At 42.5% G+C, this 23944-nt stretch overlaps 1 protein-coding gene across 2 annotated transcripts in view; it reads left to right on the top strand.

Annotated features, from left to right (window-relative positions):
* The window catches only part of Cntnap5 (contactin associated protein family member 5), a 1003093-nt gene that overhangs the window by 492930 nt on the left and 486219 nt on the right, over positions 1 to 23944 (top strand). For both annotated transcript variants that reach the window (XR_005092927.1, XM_037211054.1), the window contains exon 4: positions 2299 to 2446. Coding sequence is in view for 1 of the 2 variants with exons in the window: in XM_037211054.1 (XP_037066949.1) it covers positions 2299 to 2446 (148 nt within the window). In the remaining variant the exon portion in view is untranslated. The remainder of the gene's footprint in view (positions 1 to 2298; positions 2447 to 23944) is intronic.

The following is a 23944-nucleotide window of genomic DNA, read 5'->3' as shown; positions in this document are numbered from 1 at the left end:
GCATGTATCTGATTTTAGGGCTGAGCATTTGATAGTGGATAACCAGTTGAGGAACACTTCCCAAGGGAAGACTATTTTTTTTTATTAAGAATTTTTTTCATTCATTTTACATACCAATCAAAGATCCCCCTCTTTCCTCCTCCTGCCCCCCCCACCTCCTCTCCCAACCCAACCCGTACTTCCCTCCACAAGAAGGCAAGTTCTCCCATGGGTAGGCACATCCAGTAAAGGCAAATCCAAGCCCTTCCCCTGCCTCAAGGCTGCACAAGGTGTCCCTTCCTAGATAGTGGGCTCCAAAAAGCCTGCTCATGCACCAGGGATGGATTCTGATCCTACTGCCAGGGGTCCCCCCAAGCAGATCAAGCTACACAATTGTCTCGCCATGCAGAGGGCCTAGTCCAGTCCCATGCAGGCCCTACAACCATTGATCCAACTTTCATGATTTCCCACTAGTTTGGTTTGGTTGTCTCTGTAGGTTTTCCCATCATGATCCTGATGCACTACCCACTCATAAGTGGAACTAGATATAAAACAAAGGATTATCAGACAACAACCCACAACTCCAGAGAAGCTAGCTAACAAGGAAGACACAAAGATGGACAAATGAACCACCCTGGGAAGGGGAAATAGATCAGATCTCCATGAGTAAACTGGGGATGAGGGGTGGACAATGGAGGGTAGGAGCTAGAGGATGAGAACATAAGAGAATGGGATGGTTGAGATGGAACAGGGATGAAGTGGGAAAGTAATGAAAGAGATACCATGATAGGGAGAGATATCATGGGGATAGAGAGAAACCTGGTTCTAAGGAAGTTGTCAGGAATCCCCAAGGATGACCCAGCTTGAACTGTTAGAAATAGTGGAGAGGGTGCCTGTACTGAACTGGCTTACCCCAGTGATCAGATCAGTGAATACCCTAACTGTCATCACAGAGCTTTTCTCCAATGACTGATGGAGGCAGATGCAGAGATCCACAGCCAAACACCAGGTAGAGCTCCAGGCATCCAGTCAAAGAGAGAGAAGAGGGAAGACTATTATGCTTTCAGCATTCCTTAGTTGCTTGTAGTTCTTTGTCTAGGGTTGAAGCCTCATGAACTTCCCCTTTCCTGTTAACATGTCTATTGGTGTTGGGCTTGCTTGGATCTTACTTAGGCAGCCATGTGGTTGAGAGTTCATGGATGGAGCTTCCCTGACATGCCCAGGAGACTCAGTCTCACAGGAAACTTCCTGTTCCTCTGGCTTTTAACAATCTTTCCTCCATGTTTTCCATGATGATCCCTCAGCCTTTTGTTCAGGAGTTGTGTTGTAGATGCATCAGTTGGGACTGGACTTCATATAATTACTTTTTATCTGCATTTTTATCAGTTGTAGTTTTCTGTGATGTTTTCTCTATCTGTTTCAAAACTTACCTTGATGAGGCAGTGAGGCCTTCACTTACCTGTGTGTATAAGGATAAATATTAGAATGTAGTTAGAGATTATTCTGGTTTATTAAAGTGGCAATTTTATGTTTTCCTCTGAGATCCCTGACCACACTAGACCTGGGTAGTGGGCTAAGCAGCAAGCATGGAACCATCTCTTCAGACCATGTGTGATTTTTATCAAATAAACATCATTCACAAATGAACAGAAAAAATAAACCATTTATATAGCTAGACTGTGATGGTTCCTTCCTGTAAACCCTGCTGATTATGGAGTTAGAGAGTGGATACTACAAAAATAAGCAAGAGTCTTGGAATAGGACAGTCATGGAACTGAACCTCAGGCTAATTTCTAATTACTGAGTGACTGAGTGATTTGAAGATTCACTTCCTTTTGTCCTTCCCTTCCTGTACTAGGTTTGTTCATTTATTTATTCATTTGTTTATTTAGTAATGATGATGTTACATGCTTGGTGCAATAACTGGCCTCAAAAAAAGTTGACAATTATTTCAGAAAAAAACCTATTCTTTCCTGGAGGGCATTGTCAGTTATCTTATAGTATGGACGTGTGTGAAACTAAAACTGTATACTGTTGTTAACTTTAAAATCTTCAGGTGTCATAGCTTGCAGTTTTCTTTATTCATAAAACATAGCTAGGCATGGATTGTAGGGAGAAAAACATCATAAAATATAATATTTGGTGCTAATGAAAAAAATGTAATGCATGTGGCAGGACTATCGCCCACATTAGATCAATGTCAGAGAAACGAGAGCTTTTGCTGTGGTCCTTTGCCAAAAGTCTGATTGGAGAAGCATGCATACTTATGCTGACATGTCTTGGTACTGTAGAGCTCACTGAGTTTCCCTCTCTCTTCAGACATTTGCAGGAAACATGAATGCTGATAGTGTGGTGCACCACAAGCTGCTCCACTCCGTGAGAACCCGCTTTGTTCGCTTTGTGCCATTGGAGTGGAATCCAAGTGGGAAGATTGGCATGAGAGTGGAGGTCTATGGATGCTCCTATAGTAAGTACCCACATGTTCAAAGTCACACAGCTGAGGGGGTGAATGATGTTGCCCATGCAATACACGATTATTCATATGGGTAATTATAATTGGTGTGTGTGTGTGTGTGTGTGTGTGTGTGTGTGTGTGTGTGTGTGTATTCATGTGTGGGGGTGCAAAAGCAAGGCAGACAGAAATCTCCAGTGTTCCTGAAGAACACAATCCATCATCTGACCTAGTATTATGGAACTTCCAGCTGAGCCTATGCTGGCTTACCAGTGACCCACCGAGGTTTGTCATTCCCATTTCCTTGCTGCTGGGATTCCTAATGTGCACATCCTCACCTCCAACTTGATGTGGGCTTTAGGAATGGAATTCAGATCTTCATGCTTGCCAGGCAAGCACTTTCAAATCACAGCTATTTCCCCAGCCTGTAGTTATCTCATTTTATTCTAGACTTTAATAGAATAAAATAGACTTTAATAGAATAAAAAAAATAGACTTTAAATAATGCACACACACACACACACACACAAATGTGTACATCAGCTGAGAAGTAGAAATGTTCTTATACTCTACAGGGCTCTATAGGGTGAGGCAATAGTGCAATAAAGCCTCAACAAAAAGTTCAAAGTTAAGGACTCTTGGAACTTGAGTAACCATTTGCTATTTGCAATCAGAAATATCCAAATAGCCAAACGAATGGAAACACATGAACTATGAACCAAAGGCTGAGGGGCCCCCAACTGGATCAGGCCCTCTGAATAGGTGAGACAGTTGGTTGGCTTGATCTGTTTGGGAGGCATCTAGGCAGTGGTACCAGGTCCTGGGCTCATTGCATGAGTTAGCTGTTTGAAACCTGGGACTTATGCAGCAACACTTGGCTCAATCTGGGAGGAGGGGACTGGACCTGCCTGGACTGAGTCTAGCAGGTCAATCTCAGTCCTTGGGGGAGGCCTTGCTCTGGAGGAGATGGGAATGGGGGGTGGACTGGGGAAAGGGGAGGGGGGCAGGAAGGGGGAGAACAAGGGAATCTGTGGCTGTTATGTAGAACTGAATAGCATTGTAAAATAAAATAAAATAAAATAAAATAAAATAAAAAAGAAATACCTATGCTCAGCTTTCCCCCCAAAGTGTGGTGATGTACTGAGAAGTTCTTACTCTACCCTAGAAGCATGAAGGGAACCTGCTCTCTTTCTTTGCATTCTAGAAGAAAAGGAAATTTCCACCCTAGGTAGCTCATGCAGTTCTCTTCTTCTGCAATCATAGTATCCATGTGTTATCCTGAGAGGTGTTGATAGTGAACTTGAAGTAGGGATCCACTGTAAGCATAAGGAGGCTGTAACATGGAAAGAACTGAAGAGAGTTACAGAAGAAAGGAGTCATGGGAGAATGCTGCTATCCTACTTCTCTCCTGTAAGCATGATGCTGAACATGGGAACTGTGTCATTATACATTGATTTCCTTCTTTTAAGCAGTGGCATTCACGTGATTATTTGATGTATCAATATCCAATGATGCATAAGTAGTGAACAGACTCAATCAACACACTTTTTTTTAAAACCATAGTTATCTTAGCTCTGTTTCCTATTAATGAGATAAAATACCTCGGCAAAGCGGCTTAAAAGGAAATGAGATAGTTATTTCGGCTCAGAGTCCTGGGTTACAACCCATCATCATTGCCTGGCAGTTAAGATGGCAGAAAGCTGAAGAGGTTAGTCACATCACACTGATGGTTAAGAGCAGAGCAAAGCATGCAGCCCACATGCTAGACTCAGCTTGTTCCATCACTCTCAGCAATGCAGGGATACCCTGCTTGGGTAGTGGAGCCACCCAGGGTGGGTGTGTCCTCACATAATCAAGATAATTCTCCCACAGACATGGCCACAGGCTACCAAATCTAAACACTCCCTGACTGAAGTTCTCTTCATAGGTGATTCCTTGCTGTCATGTAGGCAATTAAAACTATCACAACAGTTCAGTGAATTACTGGGTTGGGTCATGGAAGGAGCTCACGTATGACACACTAGTGCTGTTCATCAAAACCAGGTCAAAACAGCACTGCCCTCAGAAGCATTTGAAGTAATCCATGAAAATGCATTTGCTTCCCCAATGTCATAAGCACTGAATTAAGATTTGGGGGAATGAAAATACAAAAAATAGAATGCTAATGGTTCCTCAAGTAAACTATAGGTGAAGGTATATCTGTCAGAAAAATGAAGCCCTGTGGGGAAGAGATTTTTTTTTGGAGAAATGACTGTATTTATCGTGAACATGCACTTTTAGAAAGAGTATAATTTACAAGAGATGCATTGACAGTCTAGTCAAGGAAGAACTTTGCCACCTGAAGTCTGGAGCTTATAATTTCTTCCATACCTTGTTTCTTAGTGAGGACCCTTTATCACTTCTAGGAAGAGTCTGTGGCTGTTTTTGTTGGTATTTGCTTACGTATTTGTTAAGAAACTTCATGATGAAAAAGCACCTGAGAAAGTTTATTTATGCTATTTATGCAGTGACCTCTTTGGGTCTAATAATTTCAATTACATTTTAGAGAGAGAGAGAGAGAGAGAGAGAGAGAGAGAGAGAGAGAGAGAGAGAGAGAGAGAGAGAGAGAGTACATGTCCACACACATACATGACATAACAGTGTGCATGTGGAGGTCAAAGAACAACTACTGAGAGTCTGTTCTCTCATTTTACCATGTGGATCCTAAGGACTGAGCTCAGGTTATAAGGCTTGGCAGCAAGTATGCCTACTTACTAAGCAATCATTTTCTAGCCCTGGTCAGGTGATTTTTATTAGACTTTCAAATGTCTCCATACTTCAGTTTTTCCCCCAGAATGACTTTGGATTTTCATTATTATACCTTTAATCCACTCACCCTGTATGCCCACCCCAAAGGATCATGGTTTCACTTAGATTATAGCTATTACATTAAGTGTATGTATGTATGTGTGTGTTGGTGCATGTGTCTGTACAGGACTGCCAGTACTTGTGTGGGCATGTGTGTAGAGGCCAGAGGTCAACATCAGCTGTCCTCCCACAGTTACTGCTCACATTGTTTTTTGGAGACAGGACCTGTTGCTGGCCTGGGGATTGATAGGCCAGTGAACCCTAGGGATCATAGTCTCTCCCTCTCCAAGGCTGGATCTATAAGCACATATAACCTCTCCTGGGCCTTGACTAGCAGGCCAGGCTGGTCAGACAGTGAACCCAGGCCTCTGCTTGTTTCTCCCTTCCCAGCACTCCAGCCTTCTCCTATCAGGCCTAGGGATCCAACTAATGCCCTTGTGTTGGAAGGTATCCTTGAGCAACATTTTAGTTTTCTCCAGTGATGGGCTCATTCATAATCTATGCCAACGAAGTATCTCCTCCCAAGAAAGCATGTACTTTTTTTATGAAGTAGAAATGTACCCATAGTTATGCTAAATCCAACTCTGGTTCAATCTAAGATACTCCTGACTTTGTGGGAACCCAGGCCTGCACCCTCCACTGCAGGCTCCCCTATATTTAGTGAATTATCTAAAATGATGGAATTCACCCAGTAAAACTGACCATCAGTGGGGTGTTATCCACCTTGGGGAGCTAGTCAAGACAGAATGAACTTCCTAGTTTTATACCAGTAGCTGGCATTGATTTCCCATGATCCTACACATATGTCTCTCTGTATGAAAACCCAAGCCCTCACCGTGGCTTCGGGATCCAGTCTGTTCTAGTTTGTTCCTCTGTTGATATGCTAAAACACTGACCAAAGCAACTTGGGGTAAGAAGGGTTTGTTTGATTTATAGTACATGATGGAGGACAACCAGAGCAGGAGCTCAAGGTAAGAACCTGGAGGTAGAACCTGAAGTGGAATCAATGGAGGAATTATGCTACTGGTTAACTCCCCAGCTCATAGCCACCTTTATTCTTATATAGTCCACACTCAACTGCCTAAGAATGGCACTGCCCACAGTGGGAGGAGTCCTCTTTCATGAATTAGCCATCAAGAGAATGCCCTATGAATATGTGCACAGGCAGATTTTATGGAGGGCATTCTTTTCAGGCATGTCAAGTTGACAACTGAGAATAGACACCACATGCACAGCCTTCCACCATCTCTGTATCCCCATTTGTCCCCAGACTGTTCCCATTAACATAAAAACCTGCCATATCTGCCATGAAACAACCCTAACCAAAGACCCTGTGGCCCTGTTTAGGACCTCCCTCTCCTTTTAATCATCTTATTTCTACACAAAGCTTTTTTCTAAATTCTGTCCTTAGTTATTACTCTCTCTCTCTCTCTCTCCCTGCCTCTATTTGCATAGAACTTCACCAAAGTCTTTAGACAACTGAGGGTTAGCTGGATGGATCAACTTGGCAGGGCTCTAGCCCCAAGTTATACAGCCACATACTGTTCTAAGAGTTGCTGAGATGTTGTATAGGTTACGTCTGTAACCAGTTGATTTTATTTATTTATTTTTACTTTTAATTTTATGTGTATGAGTGTTCTACCTGATGTCTGTCAATGTGCCACATAAATGCCATACTCAAAGAAGCCAAGGCAGGGCATTAGAATAGTTGTGAGCTGCTGTGTGGGTACTGGGAATTGAACCCAAGTTCTCTGGAAGAGCAGCTAGTACTGTTTGCTTCTGAGCTATCTCTCCAGCCCTGAAATCAAATGATTTTTAAGTAAAGGGGATAACACACCACAGTCTGAATGAGTTTGATTCAAACAGTGGGCTGGTGAAAGAGCAGAACTGAGGTGTCAGGATGAGAAAGGCATTCTCCATTTGGACAGCACCTTCGGCTCCTCCCAGTTTCAAGCCCATCAATGAAGGGTCTGCTCTGTGAAATTCACACTGGCTTAATTCTCCTGATGATGTATAAACACTCTACTTACTGTTTCTATGAGATAACTATTTCCATCAAGACTTGCCAATGGCCTCCACATAGCCAAATACCTCCCATAGTCATTATTTCAAGCTACTACTTGACTTACTTTAAAAAAGCATCTTTAAGGCTGGAGAGATGTCTTAGTCAATAAAGTCCTTGCTTGCTGAGCATGGTGACCTAAAGTGACCCTCCTGAACAGATGTTTAAAATAAAAAGAGTTGGGTCTGCCAGCATGTATCTATGATCCCACTGCTGAGGATACAGATTCAGGCTCTGAGGCTTGCTGGTCAACTAGTCTGGCCAAATTGTAGAGCTGCAGGTCTAGTGAGAGACCCTGTCTCAAAAAAATAAGGAGAAGAGTTGTAGGAGAAGCTACCCAATATTTTAAAAAATATTTTTATTTTATAATTAATTTAATTTTATATATTAGCCATGGATTCCCCTGTCCTCCCTCCTCTCATCCCCCAGCCTTTCCTCCCAATTCACCCCCCAGTCCCACCTCCTCCAAGGCAAGGTCTCCCCTGGGGCATCAGCCCAGCCTGGTAGATTCAGTTGAGGCAGGTCCAGTCCCCTCCTCCCTGCACCAAGGCTGAGCAAAGTGTCTCAGCATAGGCCCTAGGTTCCAAAAAGCCAGCTCATGCACCAAGGATAGGTCCCAGTCCTACTGCCTAGTGGCCTTCTAAATAGTTCAAGCTAATCAACTGTCTCACTTATCCAGAGGGCCTGATCCAGTTCCATGGGGGCTCCTCAGCTATTTGTTCATAGTTCATGTGTTTCCACTAGTTGGCTATTTATCCCTGTGCTTTTTCCAGTCATGGTCTCCTTCATACAGTCCCTCCTCAGTCTCATTGATTGGACTCCTGGATCTACCTTGGCCATGGATCTCTGCATCTGTTTCCATCAGTCACTGGATGAGCATTCTATCATGACAGTTAGGGTGTTCATCCATCCAAACAGCAGAGTAGGTCAGCTCAGGCACTCTTTCGACCATTTCCAGTAGTCTACAATGGAGGTATCTTTGTGGATTTTTGTGGACCTCTCTAGCACTCTGCCTCTTCCTATTCCCATGGAGTCTTCATTTAAAATGGAAGATAACCAATATTAACCCTTTCCTCTGTCCTCCTCAAATTAGACACCCAGACATGTATACACACACACAACACACACATACAACACAAACACAACACACACATGCATACACACATGAGAGAGACAGAGACAGACAAACAGATAGAGATAGCGTCTTTTAAGGCCAGTGTCATAGCATACATCTGCAATTTCAGCACCCATGAGATAAACAAGCAGAAATATCATTAGATGGAATTTGAAGCCAGCCTGGATTGCATAACAAGATACTGAGAGACAAAAGCAGAAGATAGCGTTTCAGAGCACCCTCCCAACCCTCTAGCTCTTAGATTCTCCCTACTACCTCTTCTAGGATGTTCCCTGGGTTTGGGATTAGGGGTGGGTTGGTGTGTACATATATATGTCATTAATTGGCTCTGCAGGTTTCTTTTTAAGAACCGGAAAGTAGGAAGGTTGATGTGTTGAGGAAGCAAGGGAAGGTGAAGAAGGGATTATGACTCTATGAAATTTTCAAAGAATAAATAAAAATTTATTATTTGTTTGTTTTGTTTTTTAAGAAAAGCAGATCTATCTTTTCCACCCTTTTCACTTATTACCCCCTTTCCCACCAGGTTTCCCGTTAGCTTCAGGTCTCTGAGCTTTTCTGTCTGTAGCTCATGGTTGCTAAACTCATAGGGTCCCATGGCTGTGAACATCCCTTACACATTTATCACTTCCATATCTCTGTCTTCCAGCTTGGCCTATGGAAATATTAATACACAGTTGCCCACTTTCTGCTTGACATGAAAATGTGTTAAATGTCTCCAGTGTAATATAGACAAAAAGAATCTTGGCTACCCCAGTGTCTGCAGATTTTCTTCTCCCCATCTCTTCTGTCTCAGCCAACAGCCACTACACCCTGTCTGTTGGTGTATGATCCTGAGAAGGAGTTTATCACTGCTCTTCCCTCTATTGTCTTGTCTAGTAACCATCCCACAAGTCACAGAAGCTGTACCAGCCAACACCCTGAACCCACATCTCCCACCCTGTGTGGGAAAGACTCTGTGCTCAATTGCTGGATATCAGTAGTTTCTGCACTCATCCTCATGCCACCACCTCTACATTTCATAAATGCCAAAATGATCTTTGTAAATAATAATCACATATTTCCCCAGTTGCCTGATTCTCTAATACAATTGAGATTCCACAACCAAAATTCCCAGTGAACATTCCCCTATAACTCTCTTCTCTCTCCTCCTCTTCCCCCACCTTCCCTCCTCATCCCTCCTCTTCTCTTCCCTCCCTACACTGCTCTTCCTCTCTTTCTATCTCTGCCTTTATCTTTCTTTCCTGCTTTCTGGCCCAACAACCTCATTGTTCCTTACTTGTGCCAGGACTTCAGTACCTCAGGACCTGTGCATGTCCTTGAACAAATGATAACATTTCCCCTGGCTGTATGTCAAAGTGATCCTCAGTTTATCAGTGACATTCTCAAAGGTGTATATTCTAATGCCCCTTAAAAGTACATGACTTACTTCCTGTGCACCTGCTAAAAATGTGTGATTATAAGGTGTGACTTCATTTACTGCATGGTACCACAAACCAGACTCCTGTCTATTTGTTGATGCTAAGTTGATACCCATTTAACTTTCCAGTTCCTTGCACTAGCAGGTAAGTTAAAGACCATGACAGAATAAGCAGATTTAGGAGCATTAAAACTGCTTATTTGTTGAATGGGTAGATACATGTGGTAGGTCAGTCTCATTGTCTTGGCTTAGGCGGGCAGGTTCATATAGAATTACTTTTCGTTAATACAGCCATTCTATTTTTTTAAGGAAATAACATTTGTTTCTGTGGGCCAGTAAATCTCGAGCTCTGCCTCAGTATATTGATAAAAATTGGTAGAATTCGTAACCTTAGGATATACCTCAGTTGGTTGACTATTTGCCTAGATCTGAGTTTGATTCCCAGCACACTCTTAACATAGCATGGTGGCTCATGCCTCTGGTCCCACCTCATTGAGGTACACCCAAGATCCTGAGAAATTCATTCTCAATTACTTAGCAAGTTGTTTTGTACTGTCCAGAGAAGGAGATACAGTAGTCATACTTTTGGTTAGAATGAGTGGGCTTATTAAGTATGTAGCAAGAGAAAGTGAAAGAATAAGCAGCGGGTAGACAGACAACTTAGATAGATACATATATTCATGCAAAAAACATCATCAGATTGGGCTCACAGAACCTTTAGCAGAGCTTGACTGGGGAAGCCTTACTGAGGCTGGATTTCTAATAGAGAGTGTTGCTGGCAGAATCCCCATCCCCTTCGGTGAGATTTCTAAGTTCTAAAAAAACAAATAGCAACGAATGGAGATAACATCATCTGCCTATCATGTCTTTTTCTATTATTTATCATAATTTACCTAATAATTCATCTATCATCTGTTACTTATTATTCTTTCATCTGTTTTAAATGACTTTATTTAATAATTTATAGGTATGTTTCATTGAAAATTACCTGTATCACCTACCAAGAAGGTTATGTTCTTGGATCCCTAGTACTCTGCACAGATAGGGCCAATTTCACTCAGTAGTAATTGAACATCTAAGACACAGCATCTCTAATGTCATAAGCCATATTTGCTGAGGTAAGGTGGGGTCTGAACAAAGTTGGCACTACTCTTCCCTTGTGGCCCTGCATTTATGTCTGGAAGTATTCAATCATGCGGCATAAAACATTTTCTTGGAAGAAAAAGATCATAATCAATCTTATGACACCCAGGCTAGTTTTTCACTCCCAAAGTCAAAAACAGCAACCTACAATTTCCGAACACAAGCCATTAAGAGGCTCCAGGGACAACGTTGAATTGTTGCCAGGAGCAACAGCTCCTATACTCACACATCTCCACTCCGGTGTCCCTCACCTGCACCTTCGCACCTAATTCTGCATAAGAATCACTTGTTTCCTTTGGTTCCTAAATAAGTCCCTGGAGCCTGGAGTGTAGCTCTATTAGAAAAATGCTGGCCTAGCATGCGGAAAGCACAGCCTTGGTTGCTAGCACTGATAAAGCTGGCATAATGTGCTTCCTGTAATCAGGAGGTAGAGGCTGAAGGGTCAGAAGTTCAAGGTCAACCTCAGCTATATAGCCAGTTCAAAGCCACTATGGGCTAGAGTCCATGTCTCAAAAGAAAGCAACATAAAAATACCAACTCTGACCACTATAGTCTTTCTGTTGTTTATGGGTAGTTATGATAAAGAGCCAGAATTTAAGCCCATTGTCTCACGCTCCATTTCTATGTAACTATTTTTTTTTTATAGTTAATTCCTTCTTAGTTTGCCCTGTCATGTTTATAAGTAACTGTGGATCTTAAGAATTTGCAAGCAGAGCCAGTAAGATGGCCTAGTGGGTAAAGGCTCATGCCATGAAGCCTAATGACCTGACCTGGATCCCTGGGACCCACACAGGGGAAGGAGAGATCCAACTCCCAAGAGTTATCCTATCGTGCACATGCACCCTCCCACACACTGGGAATTAAACACAAGTCCACACACTTGTGTGGCAAGTACTTTACCAGTGGAACTATCTTTATAGCCTTCTTGAAAGCTTTCTAAAGTCATACATGGCCATATTCAACACACGGACTGGGCTTAAAATACCAGAATGGCTGGGTGACCTGACTTGAGCACTAACTCCGTCTGTAACCTTGGGCAGTCTCAAGTCCTCTGTAAAAATGGAAACAATACCTGCTTGCTTTAATGCCTCCGATTCCTTAAAGCAGGGTTTGGCATGTGATTAGTTCCCAAATAAGCTTTGTTCCTCGGCTATTTAGGTCACACATTCCCCGTTCTTTCCTCCTTTCTATTCAGGTACACAGCTTTCTGGTACTTTAGAGGTAAATGGTTGAGGTTTTACATTCCTGGTCCTAAAGGATTTTGACCTCTTCCATCAAGCCATCTGGAGACTTTAAGCTACATTGAATTTTCTCTGGGGCTTCTATTTGAATTTCTTTATGTATGGGAAGCTAATTAATTTTAAAAAGCATTATAAATTCTGATAAAGCATAATGATCTGCCAGGCTCCCCAGACTCATTAAGAATTACAACCCTCTCTTTATACCCCAGGTTCCTCCCTCTACACAAGACCTTGCTCCTATTTGGTTAATTACTGCCAAGTGATATCATCCAAAATTCATCACCCTCTGAGCCAAAGTCATGTTCTCTTTCCCCAAATCAATCCCGTATGGTCTCTGCTTCAGCCATCTTCTTTGCTGTTGTTCTTATCATCCAGAGCCATTTGTCAGAAACAGCAGAAGTCATGAAAGTTGTAGATTTCATCTTTGAGGTCCTAAGGTCATTATAATCTTCTCATGGGAATGCTGGAAGGCCTGCTGCACAGCCAGGACAGCCTTGGAGGTGTGGAGTGCAGGATGACTGTGGTCAGATCTGAGACTTGGAGGCCCCAGATCCCACTTTGTAATATGGTACTTAGTAGCAAGAGCTGGACCATCTCACCACATCATTGTAATTTCTTTATTCCGGAGATAAGAAAACAGAGGTCCAGAAGTATCCCCTAAAATTAGACTAATGCAAGGGTCCTGCCATCTGTCTTGCTAGAAATAACTGAATAAAAAAAGAATAGATATAGGCAACAGAGGTTTAGAACACAGAAACACCAAAGGCTTCTGTCTTAACCCATGGCCTCTTTATGACATTTCTAATTGATTGAGAATCTAAATGCTCCTTCTACCATTGATATATGTTAGTCAATTGTCCTTCACTACTGTCTTTGAGCAATGGAGGTACAGAAGACAACCCTTGCCCAGTAGAAATATGGACTGTGAGAATCTTCAGGAAGCTGTCAAAGAATGCCCATGACTGGGGAGAGAGCTCAGTCAGTAAATATTGCCTGCAAACAGGAGGATCTGATTTTCATCTCTAGCACCCCTGTTTAGAAAAATGGTGAGCAGATTCCTCCATGCTTGTAATCCTAGGGATGGGCAGATGGAGTCAGGCAGACCTCTAGAGAATACTAGCCAGACTGTCTACTAGCCTTCTTGGTGAGTTAAAGTCTAGTGATAGACCTTGTCTCCAAATCCCATGGTGGATGGAGCCTGAGTAACAATACCCAACCAAGGTAATCCTCTGGCCTCCACACACACTGTGCACATAGCTGCCTGTTCATGCACACAAAAATGTACACACACACACACACACACACACACACACACACAATCAAAGACAAACTCTGTTCACATCCGTGAATGGAGGTTGAAGAAACCAAGTCCCTGTAGATAAAGCTGGGGAAGGGGAGAAATATCCAGGGTAGCAAGTCTGTCCTGATGAATGTGGGCCTCGTAGATGGGCTGCTTGTATGGCTCTGAAGCTCTGCTTGCCTTATGCTAACCAGGGTGATTTAAGCGGTAGCCTGTCCTCATAGCTGGGCCAGTCACTCTGCAGCCAGTTTTCACAGAAAGGCCAGGGCCTTGCCTGATAGTTTGTTTTACCTTCAGTCCCCGTGGATGTGGTCACTTCAGTGATTCATGCGCTGACTCACAGGCCGCAATGCTAAGCACCCAGGCAGAATCATGGAGAATAGCATGGAATTTATCCAAAACATGAAATCATAGAAAACTTTTGTTTTTTTTTGTGTTGTGTGTATATACGGTATATATGTGTATGTATATGTGTCTGTATGTGTGTATGTATGTTCATATGGAGCCCAGGAGAAGACATTTTACTTTATTTTATTTTATTTTTTTTTTTGGTTTTTTGAGACAGGGTTTCTCTGTGTAGCTTTGCGCCTTTTCCTGGAACTCACTTGGTAGCCCAGGCTGGCCTCGAACTCACAGAGATCCGCCTGCCTCTGCCTCCCGAGTGCTGGGATTAAAGGCGTGCGCCACCACCGCCCGGCGACATTTTATTTTTATTGAAAAAAGTCTACCCCTGAACCTAGAATTCACTGAATTTCCTATGCTGAGTGGGCAGCAAATCCCAGGGATCCTCCTGCCTTCACCTCTACAGCTATGAGATTATTAGCTAAATAGTGTTACCTGGCTTTTTTGTTTGTGTGGCTCTGAGTGTGTGTGTGTGTGTATGTGTGTGTGTCTATGCATGTGTGTGTGTGTGTGTGTGTGTGTGTGTGTGTATGTGTGTGTGGTTTATCTATACAGAAGATGTGTGTCAGGGTCCATGCTTTCTTGTGAGTGCGGCGGCCAGAGAAGAACATCAATTATTCTGTTCCATCACTGTCTTGTAATGGCAGATATGCAAATGGCTACATTCCTTTATATTATTTCCTTTAGTGTGGTTTCTGGAGATTCAGAACCTTTTGCTTGTGAAGCAAATGCTTTTATTCACTGAGTTATCCCCAGCCCTGAACCTGGCGTTTTAAATGGGAGCGGGAGAGCTGCACTCAGGTCCGCACACGTTCGCAGCAAGCACTTTATTGACTATGCCGTCTCCTCAGGCCCATGGCGAGTGTTTCCATAGAACACCAGAGCTACTGTCAGTAAAGGGAAACTGAGCAACGTTCTGCTCCAATTTCACGGCTCCTGTTTAAATGTCAAATGAATGCCCTTACTGGAGCATCTGTATGTTACATCTGAGAAGACCACTGAGAATGGAGTAAACCAGACACACAGCTAAAATCTGTATGCGGTCATTCTCATGAGGGCTGCTTTCCAACTGTCAGCATTTTCCAGAATCTTCCCCTTCCTTCTGGTGACATGTGAAAAATATTTATGAAATGTGGCTCCTTAGTAAAACTTTGGTTAATCTGCCTAGATGAGTTCCCATGAGTGCCCATGTTGCACCTTTCATTTAAATCTCATCTTCTAGTTTGCTCCACAACGTCCCACTCTATTCTTCTTGTCCCTGCCTAGTTATTCATATCTTACTGTTTTACTCCCACAAAGCCTGTTGGAGTAATGAATTGTAGGAAGCACATCAACACTTCTCTTTACTAGGTATCATTCCATCATGGTGATTCCTTTATATCCACAGTATTGTGTGAGATCTCCCAGATGGCCTTTCCCATCATCGCCATCCTCTTTGCATCAGAGAGAGAAGAGATCAAAATGAATCCAGAACGCGCCCCAAATGGAACTGGTTTAGTTGTAAAGTGCTTGCAATGCAAACACGAGAACACAAGTTGGGTACCTAGAACCCATGGGGGGGGGGGCTGGGCTACAATGATCTGGGTTGATGGCACTGTGGGAGACAGAGACAGACAAGTACCTGGATTATGCTGTCCTACTTTTAGTGTAGATGGCTCCTGGAAACAAAATTGCAGGTTGTCTGTCCTCTGGCATACAGAAGCTCTTGTGTATACACACACACACACACACACACAGAGAGAGAGAGAGAGAGAGAGAGAGAGAGAGAGAGGGAGAGGGAGAGAGAGAGAGAAACATGCTCAATGCCAACATTGAGTTCAGGTACAAACGAAAGAAAAAAATCTACTACAGTTCTCTAACATGATTTTGATATGATCTTTGTAATTTGTGAACAGTCTAATTATAATAAAACTTTAAGTATGTTCATATATATATATACCAACATATATAGAAAACCCTCATTAAAAGAAACTAGTTTGATGACAAAGGATAGAGCATAGTTGGTAGACTACCTCTTTGGCAAGATGACTCCTAGTATTCAATCCCTAGATGGTATAAACCAGGCTTGGTGGTCCCTGCACTCAGGAAGTAAAAGCAAGAGGATCAGAAGTTCAAGGATGTCCTCAGTATCACAGCAAGTTTGAGGCAAACTGTCCCAGGGGAGACACTGTTTCAGAAAAATAAGAAAGAGGAAGGAAGGAGGGAAGGAAGAAGGGAGGGAGGGAGAGAGAGGGAGGGAGGAACAAAGGAAGAATGGAAAGATATGTGAGTAGGTGAGTGGATGGATGGATGGATGGATGGATGGATGGATGGATGGATGGATGAATATCTGACTACAAGAATCCTCAAACACATGTGCTTGGGTTAGGATTGAAATCCAGAGTTTTGGCTTTTATTTTAACTTTTCCTTTTAAGTTGCCTTGATCCTTTTCCTATTTCTTTCACCTGCTCACCAAACACAGGAATTCCTGAAATTTTGTTAGAAGAGCTATTCTTAATCTTTGACAGTTTACTCTGGAAGCTTCTTCTTTTTTTTTTTTTTTTTTTTTTTTTTTTTTTTTTTTTTTTTTTTTTTTTTTTAATTGAGGGTTCATCTGAGGTCATCAAAGTTGCTGATGAGGCCTGGAAAAGTCAGAGAGTAGATGGGAGATAGGTGAAAATTCAAACTGACTGTGGAAACTTTTGTGGTTTGTAGATTACAAGCCAAAGCCCTCAGGTCTTCAGTGTAAGCATATGATCTGAATATAATATTATTTTCATATTATTTATCATGAGAGAAGTTTTAGAATGCATTTGCATTGAAACTATTGTTCATTCTGAGTAGGTGAAGAGTCCAAGTGAGACTAATTGTCTCTGGGTGGGTCAGTATTTTCTCCTGTCAGCTTTGACCTTCAGCTTTCTGACTCTGAAACACAAACCTCCTTTTCTCAGGCCCTCGCCAGAGTTGTACTTCAGCCCACTTGGGAATTCAAGCTTGGACTGTTTTAGTCAGAAAAGCCCTTTTTAAAGCTGGTTTGTTGACAGGTTTCCAAAACCGATCAAACATGCCAGAATTTGCCTGGAGAACTCTGTCTTTCTCAGAAAATAAGCTTGACATCTGGGTCAGCAATTATGAGGCCAGTAAGAAATCAGCCTTCATTGGCATTCTGGAGCTCCTGGGGGGAAGGGGGAGAGAAGATGGCCAGGCAAGGTTTGTCTTGACCTGGAAGGCCAGGCTGGGGAGATATACCACCCACCCTTCCTGGGGAATTCTCAGGATCATGACTGGCCTATCCATAATTGTCTGGAAATATCTGCCAATAAATCATAACTGAAACAAACTACAGATTACACTGAATAGAGTTTATAATAATGAGATCTTAAAAGTCAAATTTGAGAAAGAGAGAAAGATTATTCACTCCAGTAAGTAGCTAACAGTTGTGTTCCAGGTCACTGACATTGTAGGTAAAATCAGGAACTCGCAGGAGCTGTGTACCAGCTAGCCTGGTACATGCAGCAGAAAAATAGCAAAGGGACCGGAACAGTCCTTGGAACTCACAGACATCGAAGTCTCCTAAGGGACTCCTTAACATACCAACTGTGGGTCCATGCTGTGAGAAATGTTGACCCTCCTTTCATAAAAGAACTGAAGACTCTGTGTGGGGAAAGCACTATTTATCTTTTTACATCACAAAACTGACTGCCAGCCCAGAATGACAAGCACACTGACTGAGAGCTGAGAACAATTGTTAGAAACAGAAGACAAGGTCCCTTCCTTTCCTCCCTTCCTTCCTTTCCCATTGGCTGAGTAATCAGAAGTGCACAATCTTACATGTTATCTAGGTCTTCTTTTCCCTCTGTCATTTATGTTCATCTTTTTCTCAGCAACCACTATACACATCTATGTTTTACATCCAAATTATTTTAGAGCTTATCAGGCAGGTAACCTTGTTATGTATGCAGGCTGCTAGGCAAGCTCGGCTGTTTGTAATTTTCTACTTTAAACTTTCAGTTTGGTTAGTTGGACTAGTAGAGTTTGACTGGGGGTTGCTAGCTTAGAGGTTCCCAGTGTTTGTTGTCCATCTGTACCTGGACATGAGGTGCCTCAAGGTATTTTTATTTTGAAAATGAGCAAACAGATTTGGTTCTCACACATGCGTAGAGTTTCTGCAATGAGATCCTAGATCTTGTACTTCTGACCTGTGGTCCTGTCATAAAACACTGCTGTTCTATGAGGAAGGGGCTAGACCCAGCTGATCCTTACAGATCCAACATCTGACCCTGTGTGTTCTCTTACTGGCATCCCACAACTGGTAATACCTTTGATCCTCAGAAGCCCTTCTCCTGGTCTGATATACCTACCCCTGATGCTCAGCTTGGAGAGGGTAGGTCCCTCCTACTCTGGTCTTCCCAGCACAGGGAGCTGCTCTGCTTCTCCTGGGTAGAGAGTTGTGTTTGTGTTATCCAGCTTAGAGCTTTGTCAAGGTTGTCACTACCCACTCATGATGCATATCCAGAACACAGGCACACTTCACAGAAAGGGCTTCATAGAAGCACAAACACAGGGCTGGAAAGATTGCTCCATGTTAACACATGTGGCACACTAGTTTGAACCTCATTTCAGACCCCAAATACCCACAAAAATACCAGGTAGGTGCAGAATTCCACTTTCCATCCCAGCACTTGGGAAGTAGAGATATAGGAATCCCTGGAGCAAGCTGACAAGGTAGACTAGCTGTCACTGAGCTCTGGGTTCAAGTGAGTGACTGCCTCAGTAAATAAAATGGGAGCAACGAGGGAAGATGCCAGATAGACATAAACCTCCTTCCTGGGCACATACTTGCACATGCATATATGACCTTCCAATATCTATATACCCATGCACACACACACACATGAACACACATACACACGCACAGACATGGAACACAAACACACAAACACATGGAAGAAACAAAAAGAAATACAAAACCAAAAAAATCAAGTATAAACCAAGAATATCTGAGATCAATAAGATCATACAAATAAGTTAGAAGAAAGAGACCTAGCAGAGACCTAGTAGGCATCAGGAGAGTAGAACTGAGGGAAGGTATCAAGACTGACATATGGGTGACTAGAACATTACCACACCTCCACCAGCAAATGTTCTATACAAGGGGTGGCTCCTGTGTGGTACATGAATTCAGGACAAACCAGCCCTTTGTAAATAACACACAGTGTCACAATCCTCATGACCAGTTGCCATCAAACCTCTGTCTTTTCCAGCTTCCTAGCCAACTCCCACTCTACAAAGTTCTCCCTTTATAAACTGCATCTGCTTCTAATGCTCTACCTGTCCCCAGTCCATTTCTTTGTTCCAGGGCATGAAAACATGGATATTACTGTGGCTACTAACTCCATAGACCCCAACCCATGCCTATAGCCATGGAACCACAAAATCCACCCTAAATATCCTATTTAATTTTCTTAAAAAAATGTGTGTGTGTGTGTGTGTGTGTGTATGTGTGTGTGTGTGTGCGTGTGTGTGTGTGTGTGTGTGTGTGTGTTTGATGTATATTTTGAGATGTGCACATATTGTGATGCATATGTAGAGTTCAGAGGATACCTTTGTTTAGTCTGCCTCTCCTAATTTCCGTGTGTTGAAGGGATTATACTCGACTTTTATACTTGCAGAGCAAGCATTTTACTGGCTGGACCATCTTGCCTGCCCTCCTCTTTCCTGTAATTTGTCCTCTTTTCTTTTCTGTTGAAAATAGATTCTTCTTTCAAACAATACATCCCGACCATAGTTTCCCCTCCCTCCACTCTTTCCAGTTCAGCCCCCCCCTCCCCAAATCTTCTCCCCCTCTGCCTCCCTTCATGAAAGATTAGGTCTCCAAGAGACAACAACCAAACAGGACAAAACAAACTACACTAAGACAAAGCAAAAGCCCTCGCACTGAGACTGAAAAAAGGCAACTCAACAGGAGGAAAAGATTCCAGTGAGCAGGCATGCCAGTCAAAGATACACCAGGTCCCGCAGTTAGGAGTCTCCCTAAAACACAAAGCCAATAGCCACATCATATATGCAGAGGACTTGGTGCAGACCCGTGCATGCCCCCTGCTTGCTGTTTCAGTCCCCATGAGCCTGTCTAAGCCATGCTTAGTTGACTCAGTAGGGCATCCATGCCCTCTGACTCCTACAGTCTTTCCACCCCGAGCTTTGAGGGGAGGGAACTGATGAAGGCCTCCAATTTAGACTCCCCATATAATATCTGACTATGGGTAGCTGCAACCTCTCCCATCTGCTGCCAGAGGAAGCCTCTCTGATGATGACTGGACAAGTCAAATCATTTGTTCAATTTTTCTTTTAGGTCAGTCATGTTTGGCTCTACCCTAGGTCTCTGGGCTATCTAGTCTCCAGTTCCTGGATATCAAAGCAGTGTAGGACATGGACTTCCTCTCCTGCAGGGGGCCTCAAGTCAAATTAGACATCAGTTGGCCACTTCCACAAGTTCTGTACCATAATTGCCCCAGTACATCTTCCAGGCAGGACAGATTGTAGGTCAACAGTTTTATTGCTGGGTTGGTGTCCATGTTTTTCTTTAGGTAGCCAGTTGAGGATCTTCTTCTACCAGAGACTAGAACATAGGAGTGACAGCTCCATGTAGGCACCAGTCAAAATCTCCTTGTTCAAGGAGGTATGCGGATATTGTCCTCAACAATGGAGCCTTGCTGTCCATTTGCAGAGAGCAAATCTCTGTTCCAGCAGCAGCCTGTGTTGTTTGGGGATCTACTTTGGACCCCCTTGGCCAACAACTCAACTGAATGCACCCAAGTCCTGCCACTGCGAACCTTGGCCAGCAATAGGAGATGGCCAGTTGAGACTCCATATCCACCATTATTTGGAGTCCTCACTAAGATCACCCTCGTAGTTTCCAGAAAATTTCTACTGCACTAGATTTCCACTCAGCTCCACAATATGTCCCCTAATTCCATATGACTCTCCCAGAATTCTCTCCCTCCATCCCATCTCCCCTCCTGACCTGATCCCTCCCACTCCTGCCCCCACCTGCTCCCAATCCACATGCAAAATCTGTTCTATTTCCCCATTCCTGGGAGATCCATGCATCTCCCCTTGAGCCTTCTTCTCTACCTAGCTTCTCTGGGTCTATGGATTGTAGATTGGTTATCATTTAGTTAATGGCTAATTTCCACTTATTCTTTGGCTCATTTTGAGTTTTGCAGTGTATGTTTTCTTCAATCTGCACAAAATTCTTTATATCTCAAGCAATCCTTAAAACACCCCCATTATTTAATGAGGCAAAACTTGTTTTCATTGTCAAACAACTCATTACCTTGTTTATGCTTGTGAGCAGGTCCATGATCTTCTGAGTCTTTATGTTCTCATTTCAAAGGAACAAAATCTAGATCACACAGACCTATAAAGCCCATTAAGTGAAGTAAAATACTTGCTACTAACTATAATTTTTAATCCCCTGGGAATAGTTTATTTAACCTAGGGCACAACATCTCCATAAGCCATTGCAGACTTGTGAGAGAATGTGAGGCATATTTAGTTCTGTCAATTATTATCTTGGTGTCCTTGATAAGCAGTGATTTTGGTGCTGGGGAGATGGTTTGGTAGGTAAAAGTGTTGCTATGAAAGCCTGATGATGTGAGTTTGAACCCATGTAAAAAGTCAAATGTGGGAACATGCCTCTGTGATGCCAGCAATGCTGCAGCAAAACTGGCAACAGAGAAAACTTCCTGCAAGCTCATGAGCCAGATAGCTTGGAGTACACATCTTGGATGTAGATAAAGTAAAAAAGACCCTGCCTCAAATAAAAGGTGGAAGGAGAGAACTGACTCCTGAAAGCTATTTTCTGACCTCCACAAGCACATAACAGCACAACACATGCAAACCTGTATGTACACACACACACACATGCATACACACATGCACATAGGCACACACAGATACAGTTTGCAAACCATACTCACACAACAATAACTGTTAAAAATAAGAGCTCATTTCTAAACTGGATGCATCTATGGCATGTTATTTTTTCTTTCATTATCTTATTTTAGAGAGAATCTGCCAAGATATGTATATAATACAAGTACAAATTTTAATGTGAATAACTGGACCCTATCTGCAAATTAAAGTCCAAACAAAGTAATCAGAACAGAGGTATAATAACATCCAGTGATGAAAATCTAATGTATGTTGTATCTCTTTTTGTTTAACAGCAACAGCAAAAATTATGAGCCATTATTACTACTTTAAATCTGTTTATCCAAGTGGCTTTGGGAATGATAAACATCTTCCTGGTGTCTGGAGAAGGGATTAAGTATTCAGGGAGTGCACTTAATCCTTCTTCAAAACTTCTCTCGAACTTCTGCTTCTCCATCTGTGAAATGGCTGTAGCAATCCATGTGCAACATAATTAATATTGCAAATGTCCAGGGTGTTTGCTGAGGTCTCTTGGATGAGCAAAATGTTTCTGTTGATAAATGTTGGTGGTGGTAGGAGAAAAGCTTGCACCATCCTACCAGTTTGAATCTGTGCTCAATGAAGGGAGCATCTCATTGCTGTGAGAGTCAGCAAATATAAGAGATACTACAGGCACTACAGGTCAAGTGGCAAACAAGCCTCTAGAGTAGTGATTTCAATCTTCCTAATGCTGTGATCCTTTAATACAGTTCCTCATGCTGTGGTGACCCCTAACCATAACATTATTTCTTTGCTACTTTATAACTGTAATTTTGCTGCTGTTCTGAAACATAATGCGAATATTTTTGGAGACAGAGAGTTGCCAAAAGGGTCATGAAAAGTTGGGAACCTCTATACAGAAGAAGCCTTTTCATTGTAAATGGACACTTAGCACCTAAGGGTGGGGCAGTTAATGTGGCAAGTCAGCAAATAAGCATATCACCATAATTCACAAATATTGTCTTGTGTTACTATTTCTTGTATGACTTTTCCTAGGGAGATGCAACTATGTATTCCTACCAGACAGGGCATTGAAAATAGTCCAAAAAAGAGATTGTACAATAGCCCAGTTTGAAAAACCCATGCATTTGTTGGAATTACTTATGGAGCATGAGTGAGGAATTAATTGTAAGAGTGAAGATGAATCATCACAGTTTTGTCTTTGCATCCCCAGAAACAGCACAGGTGACAAATCTCCAAAGCCGCATCCCTGGAGTGCCTTGCACAACTGATAGGCAGCTGGACAGATCAGAAAATCTCTCCTCAGCAGCATTATTGTTTATATAACCTTGAAGAGAACTTTATGAATCTTATAAGTTTCAGGAACTTCCTGAGACTTAAGAGTTTACTTCTTCAGTATGAGACTTCTTCCAGGAAGAAAAACAGTATCTCACTTCTTATGTCTTTCAGACACTATGATTTTGAGAGTCCAGTTTATAGGCTCCTCAGCTCCTTCCCTCTTTCCACTCCCTCTACAGCAATGTCTCCTGAGCCATGGGGGTTGGCAAACAGGTTGACACAGATGTCCCAACTACAGTTGAATACTCAGAATTTTGAAAAGCTATGAAGGCTTCCCCACTCCAAACTGCCTCAGAATTTATTCACACCAGTCTTTATACCATCTTCACCTCTCACCTCTCACAAACAATCTTTTCCACTGGAAATATCCTCTGGATTAATAACAAGATGAGATGATATTGAATGTATTTTCACATGTAGGTGTCTACAATTCTATAATTGTCATAATGACTTTGTAGGTGAAACTTCCATAGACCTCATGAAATAATCAATAGAAGCATAACTTGTGAAAGTCGAGAACTCTTCCTAGAGCCCCCAGGTAATAAGCTGCAGAACCAGAATGAAGCATTTATACACATTTGTTTCTCCTCCTACAGAGGCTCAGATTTCTTTAGGACAGGGATTCTCAACCTTCCTAATGCTGTGAGGCTTTAATACAGTTCCTTGTGTTATGGTAACCCCAAATGATAACATTATTTCATTGCTACATCATA

Source organism: Peromyscus leucopus, chromosome 15, assembly GCF_004664715.2.
Source record: "Peromyscus leucopus breed LL Stock chromosome 15, UCI_PerLeu_2.1, whole genome shotgun sequence".
In the NCBI taxonomy this organism is placed as follows: Eukaryota; Metazoa; Chordata; class Mammalia; order Rodentia; family Cricetidae; genus Peromyscus; species Peromyscus leucopus.
This window is presented reverse-complemented; position numbering and strand designations above follow the sequence as displayed.